The following is a 21,176-nucleotide window of genomic DNA, read 5'->3' as shown; positions in this document are numbered from 1 at the left end:
AATGATTAGGAACTTGTTTTCTTAGCATTATTTGAGGTCTGCAAGCACTGCATTTTTTTTTTTTGTTATTTTGACCATTTCTCATTTTCTGAAAATAAATACAAAATTTAGTACTTGAAAATTCGGAGACATGTTGTCAGTAGTTTATAGAATAAAAGAGCAATTTACATTTTGCTCAAAAATATACCTATAAAGAGAAAAATCAGACAAACTGAAAATTTTGCAGTGGTCTCCTAATTTTTGCCAGAGCTGTATATATCCCCCATCCTGGTATGTATGTCCCCCATCCTGGTATGTATGTCCCCCATCCTGGTATGTATGTCCCCCATTCTGGTATGTATGTTCCCCATTCTGGTATATATGTTTCCAATCCTGGTGTATGCATCCTGTTCTGCCACTGTTTTTTATTGCATAGAAAAAACCCCAATTATACTCACTCACCTTCCTTCCGCTCCCCCGCCGCGCGACGTCCTCTTCTGATTCTGGCAGCTGACTTCAGTGTGCAATTGACAGGAGAGCATGACTTCACTGCTATGCACCCCCAGTCACGTGCACGCCGACGTCAGGTGCCAGCGGGTCTCTGCAGCGCGATACACTTCAGCAGAATGTACGTTTGAGGATGCACATCCAGTTGAAGTTTGCACTGGCTTCAGCAGGCCTGTCATCCTCTGTGACCATGATCGTTACGTCTCTTGATGAAGCCATGTAAATGCATTCTGTGCAACCTTCCGCTACCGCAGTCACTTCATATACTGCACTTTGCAATTTCCTTGAGGCGCCATATTATCCCCTAAGAGCAATGCTTTTAAAATATCAGACCATATCAAACAAACATTGGTGTATTATTAATCATCTGATTGACCCATGAGCGTTATAGGACATGGAAAAGATTTTTTTTTAATTTCAAGTAAGCTATCACTAATGGTGGCATGTTCCACCGGATGTCAGATCATGGAGGATATCCCTGCGAGACCATGTTGTACAGGGCACTAGATCTGACCTCTTTTCCATGTTGTGCCCACACAGAGCCTGCCCTTCAGGAGATGCGTTCCTGAAGGAGGAAGTGTATTGGTTTCTTCATCCCCAAAATTAGATTGCTTGCTTTTTGTGGTTAGTGTTCACTTTGTTTGGAAGCACAGTTGAAAAACGTAAATTCTGCACAATATTTTTATGGAATAACTTTACTTTTCAGGAGAATTTCCCCATCTATCCACCAATAACCAGGTTTGCAGTGACGATCTTTTGTCATCTGGTATATTCTGCAAAAAGTAGAAAAATAAGTTTGATAACAATATTGAAATGGCAATAATAATTCCCGGGAGTGACAACGTTTCCCAGACGGTCAAGATGGCCCGTCCTCCTCCTAGTTTGATTGACGGCTCTCGGGACAGATGGGTCAAGCTGCCTTTGGAACATGTACTTCGGAGGGTGGTGTTCTGAGCTCAGTTTATCTGCGCACTTTAGCTTGTGGAAACATGATTCAGGAATGATTCAGCCATCTTCACTGTTCAGGAGGGCGGCCTCACCCCATAATTACTTACTGCCATTTTAAAAAAGCCTTTCAAAGTTCTCTCCCTTACGTTCTTAAATAGTCACCATTGTCTTATTTATTTTTTTTCAGAAATCAATCGGACGCTTAAAAATAAGAAACTTTTGTCATATATGTTTTTAGAAAAATTCCATTTACTTCTTCTCCTGGACTTACCATTCTTTCTCAGAATTTTCAATTCACATGTGAAATCTGATTTCAGTAAATACAGACTTTCCCATTACTGAGATAGGAGATGACAGTTGGTGCCTATAAAGTTCTATGGAGAACTGTAGCAGAATGTCTGGGTCGGCTTCTAGCTCCTCCCTCCTCCATAGAATTTTATAAGCTCCAACAGTCATCTCTTATCTCGGTAATAGGAAAATTTGTTTTCACTGTATACAGATTTTTACAAATTTTAACTATAAATTTGAGAGTGAAAAATCAATCCAGAAGGAAGAAGCAGATTTCTCTGATACCATATATTAAAACGTTTCATGTGTACTATTGATTTCCGAAATAAAAATTAAAATTATGGTTACTCTATGGAAAAAAATATCAGGGTCCAGTTTGGAGGCAGTTTGCGGGTGTAAATCCTGAGGACATGTTTCCCTTTTATTTAAAACCATGTCTGTAAAATAAAACTCTGTCTGTTCTCTTCTACCATACAGTCAGATGAAGATTATATTGAACGGAGGAAAGAATTAGAAAACCTATTGAAGAAAAACTCAGACTGGATCTGGGATTGGTCTAGCAGGCCAGAAAATATTCCTCCAAAGTAAGATATTTGGAAATAAGTACAGTAGATTTTTTTTTTTTGCTGTCCTGTGTGAGACAATATAAACTTTGTTCACAATTCATTCAGCAATTTATTTCACCTTTCAATCCATCTATTGCACATAACGAACGTTGGCCATAAATAAGAAGGTTCAATAAATGTTTCCATCAGTGGAACGAGATATCAGTTGGGACAAATCATTGTTTATTTATACCTGTATACTCAGTGGCATAACTACAAAGTTATAGGCCCCGGTGTGAACTTTCAAATGGGGCCTGTATAGTATAATGCATTCTCCATAGGCCTGTATAGTATAATGCACTCCCCATAGGCCTGTATAGTATCATGCATTCCCCATAGGCCTGTATAGTATCATGCATTCCCCATAGGCCTGTATAGTATAATGCACTCCCCATAGGCCTGTATAGTATCATGCATTCCCCATAGGCCTGTATAGTATCATGCATTCCCCATAGGCCTGTATAGTATCAGGCATTCCCCATAGGCCTGTATAGTATCATGCATTCCCCATAGGCCTGTATAGTATCATGCATTCCCCATAGGCCTGTATAGATAGTATCATGCACTCCCCATAGGCCTGTATAGTATCATGAATTCCCCATATGCCTGTATAGTATCATGCATTCCCCATATGCCTGTATAGTTTCATGCACTCCCCATAGGCCTGTATAGTATCATACACTCCCCATAGGCCTGTATAGTATCATGCATTCCCCATAGGCCTGTATAGTATCATGCATTCCCCATATGCCTGTATAGTATCATGCATTCCCCATAGGCCTGTATAGTATCATGCATTCCCCATAGGCCTGTATAGTATCATGCATTCATCATAGACCTGTATAGTATAATGCACTCCCCATAGGCCTGTATAGTATCATGCATCCCCCATAGGCCTGTATAGTATCATGCATCCCCCATAGGCCTGTATAGTATCATGCATTCCCCATAGGCCTGTATAGTATCATGCACTCCCCATAGGCCTGTATAGTATCATGCACTCCCCATAGGCCTGTATAGTATCATGCATTCACCATAGGCCTGAATAGTATCATGCATTCACCATAGGCCTGTATAGTATCATGCATTCCCCATAGGCCTGTATAGATAGTATCATGCATTCCCCATAGGTCTGTATAGTATCATGCATTCCCCATAGGCCTGTATAGTATCATGCACTCCCCATAGGCCTGTATAGTATCATGCACTCCCCATAGGCCTGTATAGTATCATGCATTCCCCATAGGCATGTATAGTATAATGCATTCATCATAGACCTGTATAGTATAATGCCCTCCCCATAGGCCTGTATAGTATCATGCATCCCCCATAGGCCTGTATAGATAGTATCATGCATCCCCCACAGGCCTGTATAGTATCATGCATTCCCCATAGGCCTGTATAGATAGTATCATGCATCCCCCACAGGCCTGTATAGTATCATGCATCCCCCATAGGCCTGTATAGTATCATGCACTCCCCATAGGCCTGTATAGTATCATGTATTCACCATAGGCCTGTATAGTATCATGCACTCCCCATAGGCCTGTATAGTATCATGCATTCACCATAGGCCTGTATAGTATAAGGCACTCCCCATAGGCCTGTATAGTATCATGCATTCCCCATAGGCCTGTATACTATCATGCATTCCCCATAGGCCTGTATAGTATCATACTATACTATACTTACCGTCACCTCTGCTCTCCTCCTTGTTCCTGCGGTGCTCTGAGCACCCTCACATGTTCGGACCGCGGGTGCCGAGTACTGACGTCATCGCAACCCCTGTCAGTGTCTGTGTCAGTGATGTCAGACGCTGAGAGGGGGACGATGGGAGAGGGAGCGTAACGCATCCTCCTTACTCATCAATGCGGTCAGCTGTATCGGCATCTAGCCGATTCAGTTGACCCTGCAATGACGGGTGAGGGGGCCCACCGCTGGCAGAGGGCCCCCCACCACGGTCGGGTGGCAGAGCAGGGAGATTGATTCTCCCTGCACTGCCACAGAATGTAACTGCATCGGCATGCTGTGCTCGCCGATACAGTTACATAGCGTAGCTCCGGTGTACTGGTCGGCTCTGGAGTATGTGCACTGCACATTTTGAAGCTGGCGAGTTCACCCAATACTCCCCCACAATGCATAGGACCGTTAATGAATGGAGACGCTGGCTGCTTCTATTCTGGACTGGGCGGGCCCCTAAGCACTCCGTGCCCCGTCGCAGCTGCGACCCCTGCAACCTCGGTAGTTACGCCCGTTTGTATGCTGTATCTATATCCTGTGTCTGAATATGGTGCAAAGTTCACTTCTGTATTGCTGCTTTAGCAGAGTAGAAGTAATTTCCATTACGATTGCACTGTAATATATTATCTTTATACTTTGCCAGTATTTGGCCACGTTTAACACAAATCATATGGAATATAGAAAAATAAATCACTGTTGTGTGACATTTATCATTTACATCTAGTCACAGATAAAATAAAAGCTAATGTTTGAGTTTGTTTGCAAATATTCGCCTTGATTTTGAGTCACATGGAGTTCTGTATCCAGCCAGTTGTAGACTAACTACTTGGGTATTAGGGCAATGAGTATGGACCCTTAGCCAGTAAAGGTGTGGACTCGGTCCACTAGCCACATCAGTAATTAGTGGCCTCTGGATGGGAGCCATGAGAACCGCTTCACACCTGACGACCTGACGACTTCCGTGGCTCTTTGGATTAGCCAGCCTGGTGCAACATCATATGTGTGCCATGTCTCATCAGGCCGGCTAAGAAAAAGAAGACCCGCGGATCCTGGTGGGCAGGAAGTAATTGTTAGGGCTTCTATCCCGTGGATACTGATGTGGCCAATCGGGACCTGTGAATGGTTTCATGCTAACTCTGGTGTAAAAAAGTTAAAAAAAAAACAAAAAAAAACACAAGATACAAGGGAAAAATTCCACCCAATGTGACCCTCATTTTTAGGTATGAAAAGTAACAGGACCAGCAAGAAGTCTCAAATTTTTGCGCAGAATCTCTTGCGTAAATCTTTGTAACTTCCGTATGCCAAAAACTGGCTACGGCAACATTCCCATGATGAGTTTTTTGGTGAGTTTTTGATGTTGCGGATTTTTCACACCCATTACGTACGATAGGTTACTTGCATTTTTTCAAAAATATGCAACATCAGAAACTCCCCAAAACCTCATTGTGGGAACGTAGCCTTAGAGGGCCTGATAAAGTCTCACCCTCCTTCTGTGTTAACCCAGCTCACATGTACTATAACTATGATGTTCCCAGTTCTAAGTGATTACTCAGCTGCTTAGCTAAGCTGTCAGTCCCAGATCTCTGCCAGTCGTAGCATGTGCTCGGTGGAGCTGTTTGCTTTGTATTCCCGCGCTCTGTTTGTTGATTTATGGCTCCCTCACTTTGGACCTCTTTCTGGCCATCCATTTGCCTAGCCCTTGTGCTCTGTTCCACTATCTTCCTGGTATTCCTGTCTCAGACTGTGACCTGACTTTGCCTTTGTCTTTCCACTTTAGCTTACTACCTGCTCTCTCGGTATCTGACCCTGAAACGTTTGACTACCCTGCCTCACGGCTTGTCCGTTAGTAGAGACCAGCGTCACACATTGAAGTCAGGTTTCTCATTCAGTCACATCTGGGCCCTTTCATCATGCCATCTGCCTTTTCTAACATGTGTGAAATAATGAATCATTCTAAAGAGATCACTGATACCGCCGCCATCCTGTAAAGGGGGCTTTACACATTGCAATATCGCTAGTGATATCGCTAAAGCGTCACCGTTATCGCTAGCGATATCGCTACATGTGACACTCACCTCCGACCCGACTCCCCGCTGGATATCGCTGATCGCGCGAGATCGGCCTGGTCCATTTCTCGTCGTCGGCTTCCTGCTGGCACCGACGAGCGAGCCATGGACGCGGGCGGAAGACGTCATCATCGCCGCATCTGACAGGTGAGTATCGACCGCCGACCGCTGATGGATCGCTGGTGAGATCTGCCTGTGTGGCAGCTCACTAGCAACCATTTAGCGATGCACCAGCGATCCTGACCGGGTCGAATCGTGGTCGGGATCGCTGGTGCATCGCTAAATGTAACGAGGCCTTAACAGGAGCCATCAGTGTAACAAGTCACTTTGACATTTCTTCAACCTAAACATTCCCCCAACACCTTTGAGTGCTATTATTGACAAGTGCAAGGAACCGTGGCAAGTCCGCTATGAAGTGGGACCCCGTAACGTTACAAAGCGGGATTACCGAGTGCTGAGGAGCAGAGGGCAGAAAGAATCACCAACGCTCTGCTGACCCCATAACTGCAGAGTCCAAACCTCTTGCGTGTATTAACATTAGCACAAGACCTTCATGACATGTATTTCCATGGTTGAACAGCTGCATGTAAGCCTTAGGCTGGTTTCACATTAGCGTTTTTTTGCGCAGCACATCGTGCACGTCCATGCGCATGCATCATGCGTAGCTATGTTTAGCATGGCGTGCGCATGGTCTTGCGTTTGCACACGTTCGTATGCATGCGATTTTTCAAGGTGTGCGCCTAGGCGCGCCAGACGCAACCTGTTGCATTTTTGGGTCCACTGAAAGGCGTAAAAAAACGCATGCGCACGGAATGCGACAAAACGCATTACAGTCTATGTGAATGCAGGCGTGTGCATGGACATACGTTCATCTGCATTTTTGGCGTAAAAATGTGTAGACACTGGTTTTAACCCCTAGAGAACGAATGCGCATAAAAAACCACAAATGCATGCAAAACCGCATGATGCGTTTTTGCATGCGTTTCTATTGTGCACGATGCACTGCGCAAAAAAACGCTAATGTGAAATTAGCCTTACATCACCAAGCACAATGCCAAGTGTCAGAGTGGTGTAAATCACTGGTGCAAAGGAGCGACTAACTCGATATTAATGCCAATGGATTTAGAAAGGGATGTCATAAAAGTTCCTGTAAGAGTAACTTGTCTCTGTCCCAGTAATGGTGGCCATTAGGCTGTGTGCACACGCTGCGGATTAGGTGCGGATTCATCCGCGCGGATTTTGTAAAATCCGCAGGTGAAACCGCAGGTCAAAAGACCTGCGGTTTTACCTGCGGATTGCTCTGCGGTTTTGCCCTGCGGTTTTTCATCTCCTCAATGGAGGAGATGGCAAACCGCAGGAGAATCCGCAGAAAGAATTGACATGTCAATTCTTTCTGCGGATTGAAAACCGCAGATAATCCGCGCGGAAAATTCCGCACCGTCTGCACTGCGGTTTTTGATTCCCATAGGGAATCAAGGTACTGTACACCGCAGCAGAAACTGCTGCGGGTCCGCAGCGGCCAAAACCGCTGCGGAACCGCAGCAAAATCCGCAGCGTGTGCACACAGCCTTAGTCTTTCAAAAATCTATTGATACAAATTATGATATATAAAGATTCCAAATTAGTACAAAAGTTATACTCCGTAATACGAGTAGACTTTTTTCTGTAAAATATGGTATAAGTGGCGATATAATGTATTTAATTGTTTGCATATTTGTTGAGCGCTGAATAAAATGTAAGAAAAATCGAGAACTGATAAATAAGATGTGCTCGCACCATGGGAAGTTGTTGGACTCTGATGCCATGGGTGAATGTCATATGATTTATATGTATCATATCACTGTGTATTAAATGGAATTGATTGCAAGTAAGTTGTGCATTGTGCATGAGATTCTCTATATATCTTCCAAATTCTCATCGCAGACTTTTTCTCAAATAGGGAATTTGCATTCAGACATCCGAAGCGAAGCGCTGCGTTGAGTATGAGGAACACAAGTGTCATGAAAAAAGGTGGAATTTTCTCGGCAGAATTTTTAAAGGTTTTCCTTCCATCCTTGCTGCTGTCTCACCTTCTCGCGATTGGACTAGGGTATGTTTCTAGTGTTTATTTTAAAAAAGGACCTTGCCATAAATATGTTTTTTTTTTTTTTTTACCTTGTATAAATGTCACTGGTCTCCTGAATCTGGCATTGTTATTTTTTTGGTCCTGCACCTCTCCATTCCTGAATATGTGTCACGGCTCAGATATCCCAGGTCCAGGGAATCCTTCCTTATCCCTAAAGCTATGGGGCGCTCTAGCTATTGCTGCTCTCCGGATTACTTCTGATGGTGAAGATGCCGGGACCACATACTTTGCTGAGCTGCTACATCAGCCTTAAAATGTCCCCCTCCCCCACCCATGGAAATGGGGAGTAGTAGCATATAAGAATACACAACCCAAAATAACAAGGGAATACATACAGGGATAAATGAAAATACCAGTCACACAAATATGCACTCACAGACAACAGAGGGGAACACCGGTGAGTGAAGGAAGGGAAAATAAAACGGGAGAGGATGAGGGTTAGCTGCAGACAACTCCCACCAACAGTCTTCAGAACAACACACCAAACGCCTCGTTAAGTAGGTGGAAAGGTGCAGTGTGCTGTGCAGGCACGTCATGGTTGCACTGAGCAACAGTGCTTGCTTTGAACAGTCATTTTGTGCTGACAGATTCTCCTTAAGATGGACGTTTCATACGCCATTCTTATACTCAAGAGGCATTGTACGCTTAATAGATTTAGTACATCTTGGGCAGTTCGTGCATCGCAAAACCCTATAATTTTTCTGTCTGTGTCCCCCAAAGTATACATCAAGTAGTTTAATAAAATTCTTATTTACAGTTTAAGTGATAACTTGCATACTGTATTTTCGGTCAGAGTGCTGTCCGTGAAAAAAACGGATAACGCTTCGACCAATGTTATTCACTGTGATTTCACTCTGATAATTGGATGAGACTCATCTATTTAAGTACATTGGTGTGTAAAAAGAAAAAACAGTATGTATGGAGCCACAGTAGAGGAGTTTTATGGATACATTACCATCCTGTAACATAGGAAACTGTAAATGTAAAAAATGTTTGTAAACGAATGATAAGTGAGAAACAAATTGTCCAACCTTTCTGGATGAATCTCTTGACTTTTTTATACTCTTAGAACTTCCAGAGCTCTGTACTCATCAGTCTCAAGCAGTCTCATAGAAAATGAACAGAGAGGAGGCATGCATGCCTGGACCAATGAGTGACTCAGCAATTAGACCCCCTACTGATCTGCACTGTATCAACTCTTTTTCATAGGTTATAACTTTCAAATATGAGAATAACCCTTCAAACTTTATTTACAGAAGATCTGGCAATCACCTTCCATGCGCATATGCCAATGTCAAGTGCTTCCTCCACTGTGTACACAATATGGTTGTATGGAGTCTTGCTAATTAGTATCAGCACATTAGAGAAAAATATATATACACATATATCTATATATACATATTGACCATAGCAAGCTGTAATTGATATCTGGTCAATCGATAACCTGCGCTGTATATATCACATCTGTGCTGTGTACACTATACACCAAGTTCTTCGCTGCTGCAATAAAACTGCACAATATAATCTGTATCGTAAGCACCATTTATAGTACGTGACTCACAGGCCGCTTACAGATGCCAGTATATGCACAGTATCCAGTGTCCTAATAAACCAGATCTTTGGTGTTACACTACAGTCGTCCAGTCACTATTCAGAAATATGCTAACAGTAAATTGTATTCTGTAACATCATTGGAAAGAGAAGTTAAAAGGGTGGGACTGTGAACAACATTTAGCACCTAGCCATAGAATATATATATGATCACAAGAAGCGGGGTCCTGTGTTCCCCCATGGCGGTCACCCATGAACATTAATGCAACATTTATTTTTTATTTAAAATATTTTTATTAACATTTTTAGAATCACATAATGTATATAAACAAAGAAAGTAGAGTACTAAACAGTTGATTTCACTAAAAAGAGACAACTCTATATACAGTATAACCTTTTTTTATCGAATCCAATGTAGCAATATAAATTGCTGTGCAATAGGTTACTGAAAAATAAAATTTGGTCCATTCATTTTTTATTGGATTGACATGGAAAGCAAGGCGCAGCACTCAATTATGAACATTCTTCACACGTTGTGTTTTTGCTGCACATTTTTTCTGCTGCAAAAAAACTAAGCGTTTTACAGTAAGAATAATAGCAGCGTAAATAAGATATCTGAAATCTCCTGCACACGCTGCTTATGGTTTCTTTGCTGATTTGCATCTTCAAGCTTATTTCAAATCTGCAGTATGTCAATCATTTGTGTTTTTGACCCATTCAAATGAATGGGGGAAAAAAGTAAAAACATATAAAAAAAAAAAAAAGCACTAAAAAACGCACTTACTTTATGCACTCTAGTATTTGCAGCAGATTTTTCTGCTGGAAAAAAAACAAACACATTCACATATCCTAATTCTATATACATGGACAGGGAAAGAAGGGGTAGTCCGAATGGATGACCACTTCTTCATGCAAATAGGGGGACACCAGTCGGGACCCCCATGGATCAAACATTCAAATTCTGTCCAAGGTATTGGAAAGATGTTCGTGTCCACACACTTAAGTGTGGTTGGCTTTTACTAATTTACCCTGTTAGGCCTGCCACCAGGAAATTCAGGGCCCCATACTGGCAAAATTTTCTCGCCCCCTTGAGACTCTACTCAGGCTCCACCCCAGCTCTGCCTTCACCCCTCAAACCTTCCACAGTCCCACTGCCCTCTCTTGGATAAACTCCACTGCTGCACCACGTCCTCACCGATCATGCATTAACAGTTCCCATCTAACATCATATCACATACATCACCATCAGCTTTTGTTTTGGCCAAAATATTTTTTAAGCCGCCACCACGGCAAAGTAGACTCTTTTGGCAGGGCCCTACTCTACTCTGACCTTTTAAACATTTTTTATTAAAATACCCAATAACTATGTATATTTTTATTTATTTTTCTTTAGGCTATGTGCACACGTGTGGAATTCCTGCAGAAATTTCTGCGGGAAATCCGGAATTCCATTCCGCGGGAAATATGCAAGAAAAACGCATTTTAAATTCCCACCTATTTCCCGCGGAAAAACTAGCGATTTGCAAGCGTAATTAGCTTGCAGAATGCTAGCATTTTCCAAGCGATCTGTAGCATCTCTTGGAAAGCTGATTGACAGGTTGGTCACACTCGTCAAACATAGTGTTTGACGAGTGTTACCAACTTTTTACTATTGAAGCTGCCTATGCGGCATCAGTAGTAAAAAGATCTAATGTTAAAAATAATAATAATAAAAAAATCGTGTTTTTCTCACCTTCCGGCGTCCCACGGAGCGTTCCCGATCATCGCGATGCTCCCGGCAAGTCCCGTTCCCAGGGATGCCCTGTGACAATGACCTTTGACGCGAGACCGCGACTTCATCAAAGGTCATTGTCGCAAGGCATCCCTGGGAACGGGACTTGCCGGGAGCATCGCTGAGGCCTGGTGATGCTGCGAGGGACGTCGGAGGGTGAGAATATGACGATATTTTTATTTTCATTCTATTTTTAACAGGGATATGGTACCCAGAGCCCGGAGGAGAATCTCCTCTCCTCCAGACCTTGGGTACCATCCGCAAATGTTCTGCTTACTTTTCACATGGTGGGCACAGCCACATGCAGAAAGTAAGCAGAACAATGCATTCCTATGTGTGCGGATTTTCCCGCGATTCCGCACAATGAAAGAACATGCTGTGTATTTTTCAGCGATGCAATTCCGCCGCAGAAAAATCCGCAGCATTAGCACAGCATGTGTGGAATCACAGGGGATGCATGGCATGCTTTTTTTGCGTTTTCTCGGCAAAATCGCGCGTTTAAAATTGCCGCAAAACCGCTACGTGTGAACACAGCCTTTTTCTATGATTCTACAGTGATCACCAGTGACAGTATACACAGGAGCTCTGTATATAGTGTCAGCGTACAGGTAATACAGTGATCACCAGTGACATTATATATAGGAGCTCTGTATATAGTGTCTGTGTACAGGTGATACAGTGATCACCAGTGACATTATACACAGGAGCTCTGTATGTAGTATATAGCATACAGGTGATACAGTGATCACCAGTGACATTATACACAGGAGCTCTGTATGTAGTATATAGCATACAGGTAATACAGTGATCACTGGTGACATTATACACATGAGCTTTGTATATAGTGTCAGTGTACAGGTAGCACACTGACTCACCAGTGATGTCACTAGTTGAAATCCTTCATCTTCGCTTTTCTTCTTCATACAGCACAAGCTGCCATCACTTCTTCCAGTCAGAACTTATCTCTGCAGAAAATAAGTTACCTAGAGCCCCGCTTCCAGAAAACATTTTCCCCCCAACTTCTACACTATACAGCTAAATAGAGACGTGCACCCTCCTTTAATATATATATAGTTATTATGCAACCCACCATTCCAAATATAAATTGTAATCCAGCACTGTGCCCCCCACTAACTATAAGTAACCACTTTCCCCATCCAGTAAATTTATAATTTAGAACCTGTAACTGTTTCCCCAATTTATTATTAGTCACACTCCTGCTTTCTCAGTGCCCCCCATTCTGAACCTCCCGCTCCCCCGATTCATTATATTTACATGCCCCCCTTCTGCTCCAATTCATTATGTCATGTCCTCTCTATCTCCCACTTTCACCCACTATTGATTATCAACAATTCACCACCACCCTTAATTCATTATCATTTGCTCTCCACCCAAGCAAATTTAATTCATTTTATTAAAAAAAACACTTCTGGTGTCCCCGTGGCAAGTGACGAGCGACGAGAGTGCAAGCCAGCAGTAATGCCATCAGAGCGTCACAGGAGAGGTGGAGGGACTCCCTTGGACCTGCATGGCTGTTCGGTGGAGATCCAAGGAAGGCGCCACGCACTGAGATGTGCACCAACTATTTCGGCATGCCGGCTCACATTACATTATTATATCTGGGGCCCAGTGAGTGTAAGCACAAGAGGGGGGGGATAACAGTAAAGGCAGGGATTCCCTGATTGCAGCCCTTTACCCTATTTTTATTCATTCCAAGATGGAGTCAGCTGGCCATAGCTCCCTACTGTTGGAGAGGAAAACTAGAACTTTTTTCTTTGCATACTTTTTGGCGATGTGTGTATTAGGGCTTTGGTAAGGGACGGAAGTTCAGTGTAGTCTGTTAGGAAGGTTACTCTAACAAGTACAGGAGTATAACTTGTATTACTTTTATATTAATAAATGACCCAAAATAATATCCCTAATACATTTCTTAATATAAAAGTAAAGTGGCCAACCCCTTTAATTTAGCTTTTTTGGTGGGCTGCTTTGTAACACTTTCCCAATATGTGATGTAAGTGGCAATCGCATAACATGATAGTTCCATTGCCCCCACCTTGTCTGCCAAAGTCCAACCTAAGAAAATATAAAAGTATTTATCCCATAAGCCAGTTAACGCAGTAACATAAAAATAATCAAAATGCTGCTTTTGTCGGTCACCACACCTTCCCCATCCCCCAAAATGCAATAAAAACATTTATTCATCTAGAATCCATGCCAATCTGGATGAGGGGGCATGTTGGAGTCAGAAGTTCCTGATTTATTAAGATGCCCACACTTCTTAATGGGACATGCGTCTGCATGCGGATGTGTACGCATGCGTCGTTTCGCAATATGCGGTGAACGCAGCATGTTGCATTTTTTTTGAGACGTCAATTTTGCGCAGACATACGCATGCGGATGAGTGCGTCAAAACAACGCATTACTGTCTATAGGAACGCATTGGTATGTAAGGACTTGCATACGCATGCGTTCTTCACACTAATCTTGTCCAGGAAATGATTTCACCACCTGCAAAATCCCTGCTGGGTCTATATACACAGATTCCCCAGGAGACACGCCCATTGGGTGTGGCTTTTGTCAAGGAAATTCTCATGGAACAGCTTTTGCCTCATTACAAAATTTGTTGAAAATTCGAACGCATGCGCTGAAAAAGCGCAAACGCATGCAAAAATGCAGCGTTTTTTTGGCGTCATGCTTAAGCTGATGCGGATAAAAAATGCAGCTTAACCATACGCTCGAAAGCGTTTTGGCATGCGTTTGCACATGCAGATGATACCCTGTGCACAGAGACACTAATGTGAACATAGCGTTAGATTCCTGGTGTAAGGTACGCGGCAAATCGTCATAAAACAGATGAGCTGTGGCATCTCGCCACTGTACTTTAGCCCTAATTTGGTGTTGCTGGGATAAACTGGAGTGAAAAAAAATAAAAGAGCAAAAATTTAAAAATTGAAGGGATTAAAACCCCAAAGAAAACTCCTTTTAACTACTCACACCTTCATTATTAGGGTTCCAGGATATAGGCTAGGTGCTTTAATGTGATAGCCCGGTATAGAGCACTAGGGAATTCCTTGTGTCAGGCACAACTGTCATTTATCTTTCACACATGGTTAGGGATAAAGGGGACATGTGGAAGTTTGTGTTCGTCGAGTTCGACCGAACCTTAGTCCAAAGTTCGGTTTGGGTACCAGAACCAGAACTTTAATCTGAACCCAAATGCCATAGAAATCAATGGAGACCCACATTTTTGGGCTGAAAAGTATCTCTCTCCTCTCCCTGAACTATAAAACTGACTTATAGGAGAAGTCCGTTTTCGGAGTCCAGCGCCTGTACAGACCTGGCTTTCCAGTTCAGGTTCGCTCATCTCTCCACATGGTACATATCATTTCAATACATTCCTTTTTGTTGTTCAACGTCCTTCTAAAACAATATGTACCCGGGACACTTTAACTTTAGCAACTGTTGGCATCTTCCTGCTGTCTGGGACTTTATATCTGGGGGTGGATTGCAGCATCTCTTTCATCATTCTTTTAAAGAATTAACTAGTTTATAGATTTAACTTATAAATATTTTATTTTATTATTGCTATTATTATTATTTTAAAATATATTCTGGTTGTTGCCAAAGTCTGATCTGTAAATTTTCTTCATCCTCACCTTACCAATCACTGGAATGAAGAGTTCATTTGACTATAATGACTGTAGTGGGTTATAATGGAAGTGCCCAGAGAAGACGATAATATCAACAGGACATAAAGTAGCACGTCCCTTTCCTAGCACTGCTGTCAGTTACTCTATCTGCAGGGGTTAGATAGTTGCTGTCATTTCAACAATCTTTGCATTATAAAAACATAGCAGGTATAAGAAACTTTGTAATATATTACAATCAGAGAAATATGCTTCTTTCTCCATTTATGAGTCTCTTCTCCCCTGCACTGCCTCCTGAACTCATTATTCACTCTGAAAAAATGACTCAAATCCATCTTGCTCAAAACAAGAAGGACCGTCCGCTCACTGAAGTATCAGATTACAGCTACCGGTTGAACTTTATAGAGTAGAGAGTGATACCAGGAGGGCGTTGGTGGATGAAAGAGGCTGAGACACACAGGCAGATGGTACTCATGCTCTCTAATAAATGTTTTATCTCGTCCCAGTGTTGGATTCACAACTATCCTGCTGAGCCCAATAGAAGTATTTTTTTTTTCTTCCCGCCCTTCATCTGCAAGTCAATGAGTCTGTGGAAAACATTGAACCGCACTCGGGCAGACTGACAGAAGGGAGAAGAGGATAAAATTGTTTCCCTCTTCTCCACATCCGTGAAAACTGGATCACACTCTGATCAAGAGTTAGATCAGAGTGTGATTGGCACAATTGGCCCAATTGTCTGAGATCAGACAAAATATGGTGGTGTGACCCTAACCCAACCCTTCAGATCTACCATAGCTCTTCAGCCCAATTTGCATATCAGTAGAAATGCTGATTTCTCAGTAATGGAGGAACAGACTAGCCATGTAAAGGTATTGCTGGACTAATCTTTGAAAGAGCTACATGCACATATAAATTGTTTGGGGGATGAAATCCTGCTGACAGATTCCCTTTAAAAACATTTTAATGCCCCAAATTAGGACACTTAAGTACTGACCTTGAGACTGCAGAATGTCCATTTTGGCTTGGGTTTTGCATAAACCCTACCTCTTTGATTGCTCTGTTCACTGGATTGTCGTTAAAAAAACCTTGTGACAAGTAGAACTCACAAAATTAGAATATCATCAAAAAGTTAATTTATTTCAGTTCTTCAGTGCAAAAAGTGAATCTCCTATATTATATAGAGTCATTACAGAGTGATCTATTTCACGTGTTTATTTCTGTTAATGTTGATGATTATGGCTTACAGCCAATGAAAACCCAAAAGTCATTATCTCAGTAAATTAGAATACTTTATAACACCAGCTTGAAAAATGATTTTAAAATCCGAAATGTTGGCCTACTGAAATGTATGTTCAGTAAATGCACTCAATACATGGTCGGGGCTCCTTTTGCATCAATTACTGCATCAATGCAGCGTGGCATGGAGGCGAACAGCCTGTGGCACTGCTGAGGGGTTCTGGAAGCCCAGGTTGCTTTGATTGCAGACTTCAGCTCGTCTGCATTGTGTGGTATGGTGTCTCTCATCTTCCTCTTGACAATACCCCATAGATAAATTAACTTTTTGATGATATTCTAATTTAGTGAGAAGCACATGTATATGAATAGATCCCTAGAATTGAGGTTCCGGAGCGTTCAAGGATATTTTATATTTTTATTTTACCAATGCATGTAAAACTCATTTTTATGAAAAATAACCCTCAGTTTTGTTTCTATATCTCTTCCATGGTTTCTAGATTAATAGAAACTCTGTAGGATCAGACTACACACAATCATTCGCTTCTATCTGTCCCCTTCTCCTTGCTAATATACAGTACATTTAGTATGTTTATAAGCATGGGATGGCAGGCAGTATAACTTTATGATCAGACTACATAGAGTTTGTTTGTAGTCTGTAACCACGGAGACACCTAGAACTGCATAGGAGCTGGAGGCAAAAAAAATATGTAGGATCTTTTTAATTAAGAAGAGTTCCTTCACATTGTTTTTTAGATGAAGTGAAGCAAAAAAAAAATGGTTGCAGTATAGATCTACCATTTAAGGAAGACTTGTCAGCAGGTCAAAAGTAGCCGGTTTTTGCCCTTATTTTATTTTAAATTCCCTCTCTAATATTCTATATATATTTTTTTCCAAATCTGCCATACGATTCTTGAGATTTGGGCCTTTTTCTTTAATGTTTATTGTGTCTACCAAGAGGACGGTGTGCACAAGATAATAATGCAGAGCAGCCTAAAGACACGCTGTAGAGGATCTGTGAGTACGCCCCCTAAATAATAACTAGTGATGAGCGAATGTTATCTGATAAGGTGTTATCCCAGCATGCTCGGTGTCACAAATTGTTATATATATATATATATATATAACCCAGGAACTTTTTGTTTCCACTTTCAGTTCCAGCTAGGAACTTGCAGCTCTCTGGGGCCCCCCTTACCCTCAGGTCAGTCAGGGAACTGCACCTAGGTTAAGTAGTTGCCGGAAAGGCTGCCTTGTTGCGTACTGGCTATCGGGCACTCTGCAGTGAGGGCGGGGTGTATATCATCAGTCCCAGGTTGAAAATACACACAGAAACCTCCGATCCGTCACTGCCAGAGTTTTCCAATACCACCAGGGATGCTATGCTGCCACCAGTCCCTCGTTCGATGCTAAAAGCCTATATCTGGTCAGGAACCAACCCACAGGTAGCGTGATTTGGTGTGGAGTATGTGTCAGTACGATCATAGAGCAAGGAAAACGAAACTAGTAAATTTATGAGTTTACTTCAAAATATATATGCAGGGTTTACAAAAGTACTAAAGTTATTACAAAAGGAGACAAAATACAGTATATACAGACAGCTTTAAAATAAAAGCGATTAAAATATGTAACTTACTACATCTCAGTCACTGGTATGACGTATTGATGAGGGGAGGGGAGTTCCCAAAGAAAAGATTCAGTCCACAGCATGGATGTTCGCTGTCCTCCCCAGGTCTGAACACCCTCAAAAAATTATCTCTTTTGAGACCAAATATGCCATGTCTGTGGGCTACTGGGGCACAGATCCTATCTTTCCGGTTTCTGAGGGCCCTACCGGCTGCAAAACGCTTCCGGGCATAGCTTTAATTATACCGATTCTGAAAATATATTTTTCCTGTCTCTTGGATTATTGTCTGTTATTAAATTCAACCTGGCATAGACAAAGGAAATATACATCTTGGAAGGAGAAACCGCACTAGGTAATAAAAGTGACCAACTGCTGGGGGGAGGGGGGATAGAATTTCACAGAGGCAGAAGCAGTGACTTGCAGCTGCGTGGCTGCATTGTGAAGCTCAGTGTTACACTGCACAAACCAAATGGGGGTGGGGCAGCAGGAGCTTGGTATCCTAGGATGTTAGAAAATAACTCATATTTTCCTGACACTCGGGTGCTAACAGAGTGTCTTCGTCATGCTCGAATAACATGTTTGAGTCCCCGTGGCTTTTCGACAGCCGCAACACATCCAGAGATTGACTATCAAACAGGCAATCCATGCATGTGTTGCGACTGTCGAGCAGCCACGAAACATGCAGGCGCGGGGACTCGGATAGCACCTGAGCATGCTCTGATAGATAACACCTTGTCCCAGCATGTTCGCTCATCACTAGTAATAACCATAGAAATTAGCACTAGATAAAAAAGCCTATATGTTTGGGAGCATAAAAAAAAAAGCAAAAAATATAATATTCAGGGGAAGCGTCAATAAAATAAGAGCAAACATTTGGCACTTTTCACCTGGTGACTGGTCCTCTTTAACTCTGTGAGTATGTGTAGGGAAGCCGGAGATATGGAGCTGTGTAACAGAAAAAACAGCTCTGATTTTATTATAAATTTAATCTTTAAACTTGTCATGGATTGAAAAGAAGTAAGCGATAGATGCGTTTTTAATATTTTCTTTAATATCCATATTTGCGTTTGTCTCTTCTAGAGTTTATATTGGAAGACGCCTGACAACGTCTACAGGGACGTTTTAGTTCAGAGAGAGCATCACAAGTGAGAAGACACCTGGACCGTTGGTCGTCCACTATATCTACTTATATCTACTTCTGTTGAATGTTATATAACGGGCCTATCCTCCTTAGAATGGGGGGTAGTAGTCTCTGTAACTAAGAGATCCCATTTCATTCAGTGGGCATGTTTCAAGTAGATTTTCATCAACTGTGAATTGTAGTTGCTTTTAAGTATTGGTCGATACCATGTAAAAAGTTAAAAACTCCCAGTGCCTATTTTCAATAGATGACTTTTCTGGCCCAGATCGTTGCCAGAATAAATAAAAAAAAAAATTACAATTTCATTACTAGATCTATGTTCCCATTATACTGGCAGTATATCCCATTCAAACAAATGCCTTTGTATAAAGCAGAGGCATAGAAAGAATTCAGTTCATTGCCCTAATTCTTTCTAACTTGCCTGGCCAAGGAAAAGTTTGTTATAGGTGCCTATTTTTTAATTTTTATTCCTCCTCCTGGCACCCAACACCATGGACACAGACCCTAATAGCCCTGCCTATAGTTATGCTTGTACTTTGATGGCCAGTCTATTGTATAGCACATATGGTTTGTCCTTTTTTTTTTTTTACTATTGGCTTAAATTCTATAATGAATTAGTTATTTTTTTCTAATAGAAGAATTTTTAATTTACATGTAAAACCAAATGTCATGCAGTTATCGCCATTGTCCAATATGGGTACAAGAAATGTATCCCGCTTTAGTAGGGATGTGAGACAGCACTAAAGAATGTAAGGGAAAAGGGGAGGTCTGCGGCCAAAGAAGGAGTCAAAGGGCTCAACCGGCCACGTGCAAAAAGTTGGGTTTTCACATAGGCTGTGAATAGTACCGTCAGAGATATAAGCAGACGGTGCCTTTAGTCAACGCTTAGTTTTTAAAAGGGTACCCGTAAGAGTAGAATGGAAGGTTTAATCCAGAAGCAGCGCCACTTTTCTCCTTAGGGCTCATACTCACAGGCGAGAAACTCGGACGAGTCTCGCACGTCAATACCTGGCATTCGGATCGGAGCGTTCAGCTGCATAGAAATACATGCAGCCGCACACTCCGGTCCCGAATGCCGGGTATTGACGTGCGAGACTCATCCGAGTTTCTTGCATGTGAGTATGAGCCCGTAGGCTGTTCGTGGTATTGCAGCTGAACCCTTTTCGCATGAAAGTTTTCATATAATCCTTAAAAATTAAAAGAATTATTACTGCCAGAGCTGTACACCTAACAATGTTTTAAATACCCCCAACCAGCCGATCTATTTTGGCCCTTTGAGACTTATCAAAAAGCACTGAAAGCTGAGGCCAAGTTTGTGAGCTCTGGGGCAAAAAAACTTTGTTGGTTTTGTATCCTGATCCTGTAAAGTAAATGGCCCTTTGTATGCAATAAAATGAAATGTGAGACATTAATTTAAGCATGGTAAGTTATGGCAGCGGCCATATATGATATGTATATATACACATTTATATATATATGTGTGTGTGTGTGTGTGTGTGTGTGTGTGTGTGTATATATATATATGTATATACGCCCACCGACCCACATACACAAGGGTGAGTCAGAACTTATCTGCACTCTGACTGTAACATTTATTTCAATCAACTTTCAGAAAAAGATATTTCCTTCTATTCTCAGCATCATTTCCCTGCTTTCGATACGCATTGTTTCATCTGTCCACCATCTTTGGTATTCCCTCATTAAAAATATTTTCCGCTGATCTGTGATCCAGAAATGCATCTCTGTCTTTACCTCTTCATCAGACGTGAATCTTCGTCCTCGCAGGGCTTCTTTCAGGAGACGTAATCTACTTTCACTCGTCTATCTAAAAGAATCCGTTCCCACTCAAAGTCGTCATCCGTCGTGGACCGGCATCCTGCTCTTTCTCCATGGCTGACACTTGTGCTATTTTCATCTATTCATACACACGTCTTCACGACAAAACACTTTC

At 42.0% G+C, this 21,176-nt stretch overlaps 1 protein-coding gene across 1 annotated transcript in view; it reads left to right on the top strand.

The window, feature by feature from the left end:
- The window catches only part of BNIP3 (BCL2 interacting protein 3), a 48,281-nt gene extending 27,336 nt beyond the window's left edge, over positions 1-20,945 (top strand). The window contains exons 4-6 of the mRNA XM_073546383.1: positions 2,200-2,306; positions 8,073-8,222; positions 19,165-20,945. Coding sequence (XP_073402484.1) covers positions 2,200-2,306; positions 8,073-8,222; positions 19,165-19,210 — 303 coding nt within the window. The 3' untranslated portion in view covers positions 19,211-20,945. The remainder of the gene's footprint in view (positions 1-2,199; positions 2,307-8,072; positions 8,223-19,164) is intronic.
- Positions 20,946-21,176: the final 231 nt, after the last annotated feature.

Source organism: Dendrobates tinctorius, unplaced genomic scaffold (assembly GCF_039654945.1).
Source record: "Dendrobates tinctorius isolate UK_male_01 unplaced genomic scaffold, ASM3965494v1 ptg000147l, whole genome shotgun sequence".
NCBI lineage: Eukaryota > Metazoa > Chordata > Amphibia > Anura > Dendrobatidae > Dendrobates > Dendrobates tinctorius.
This window is presented reverse-complemented; position numbering and strand designations above follow the sequence as displayed.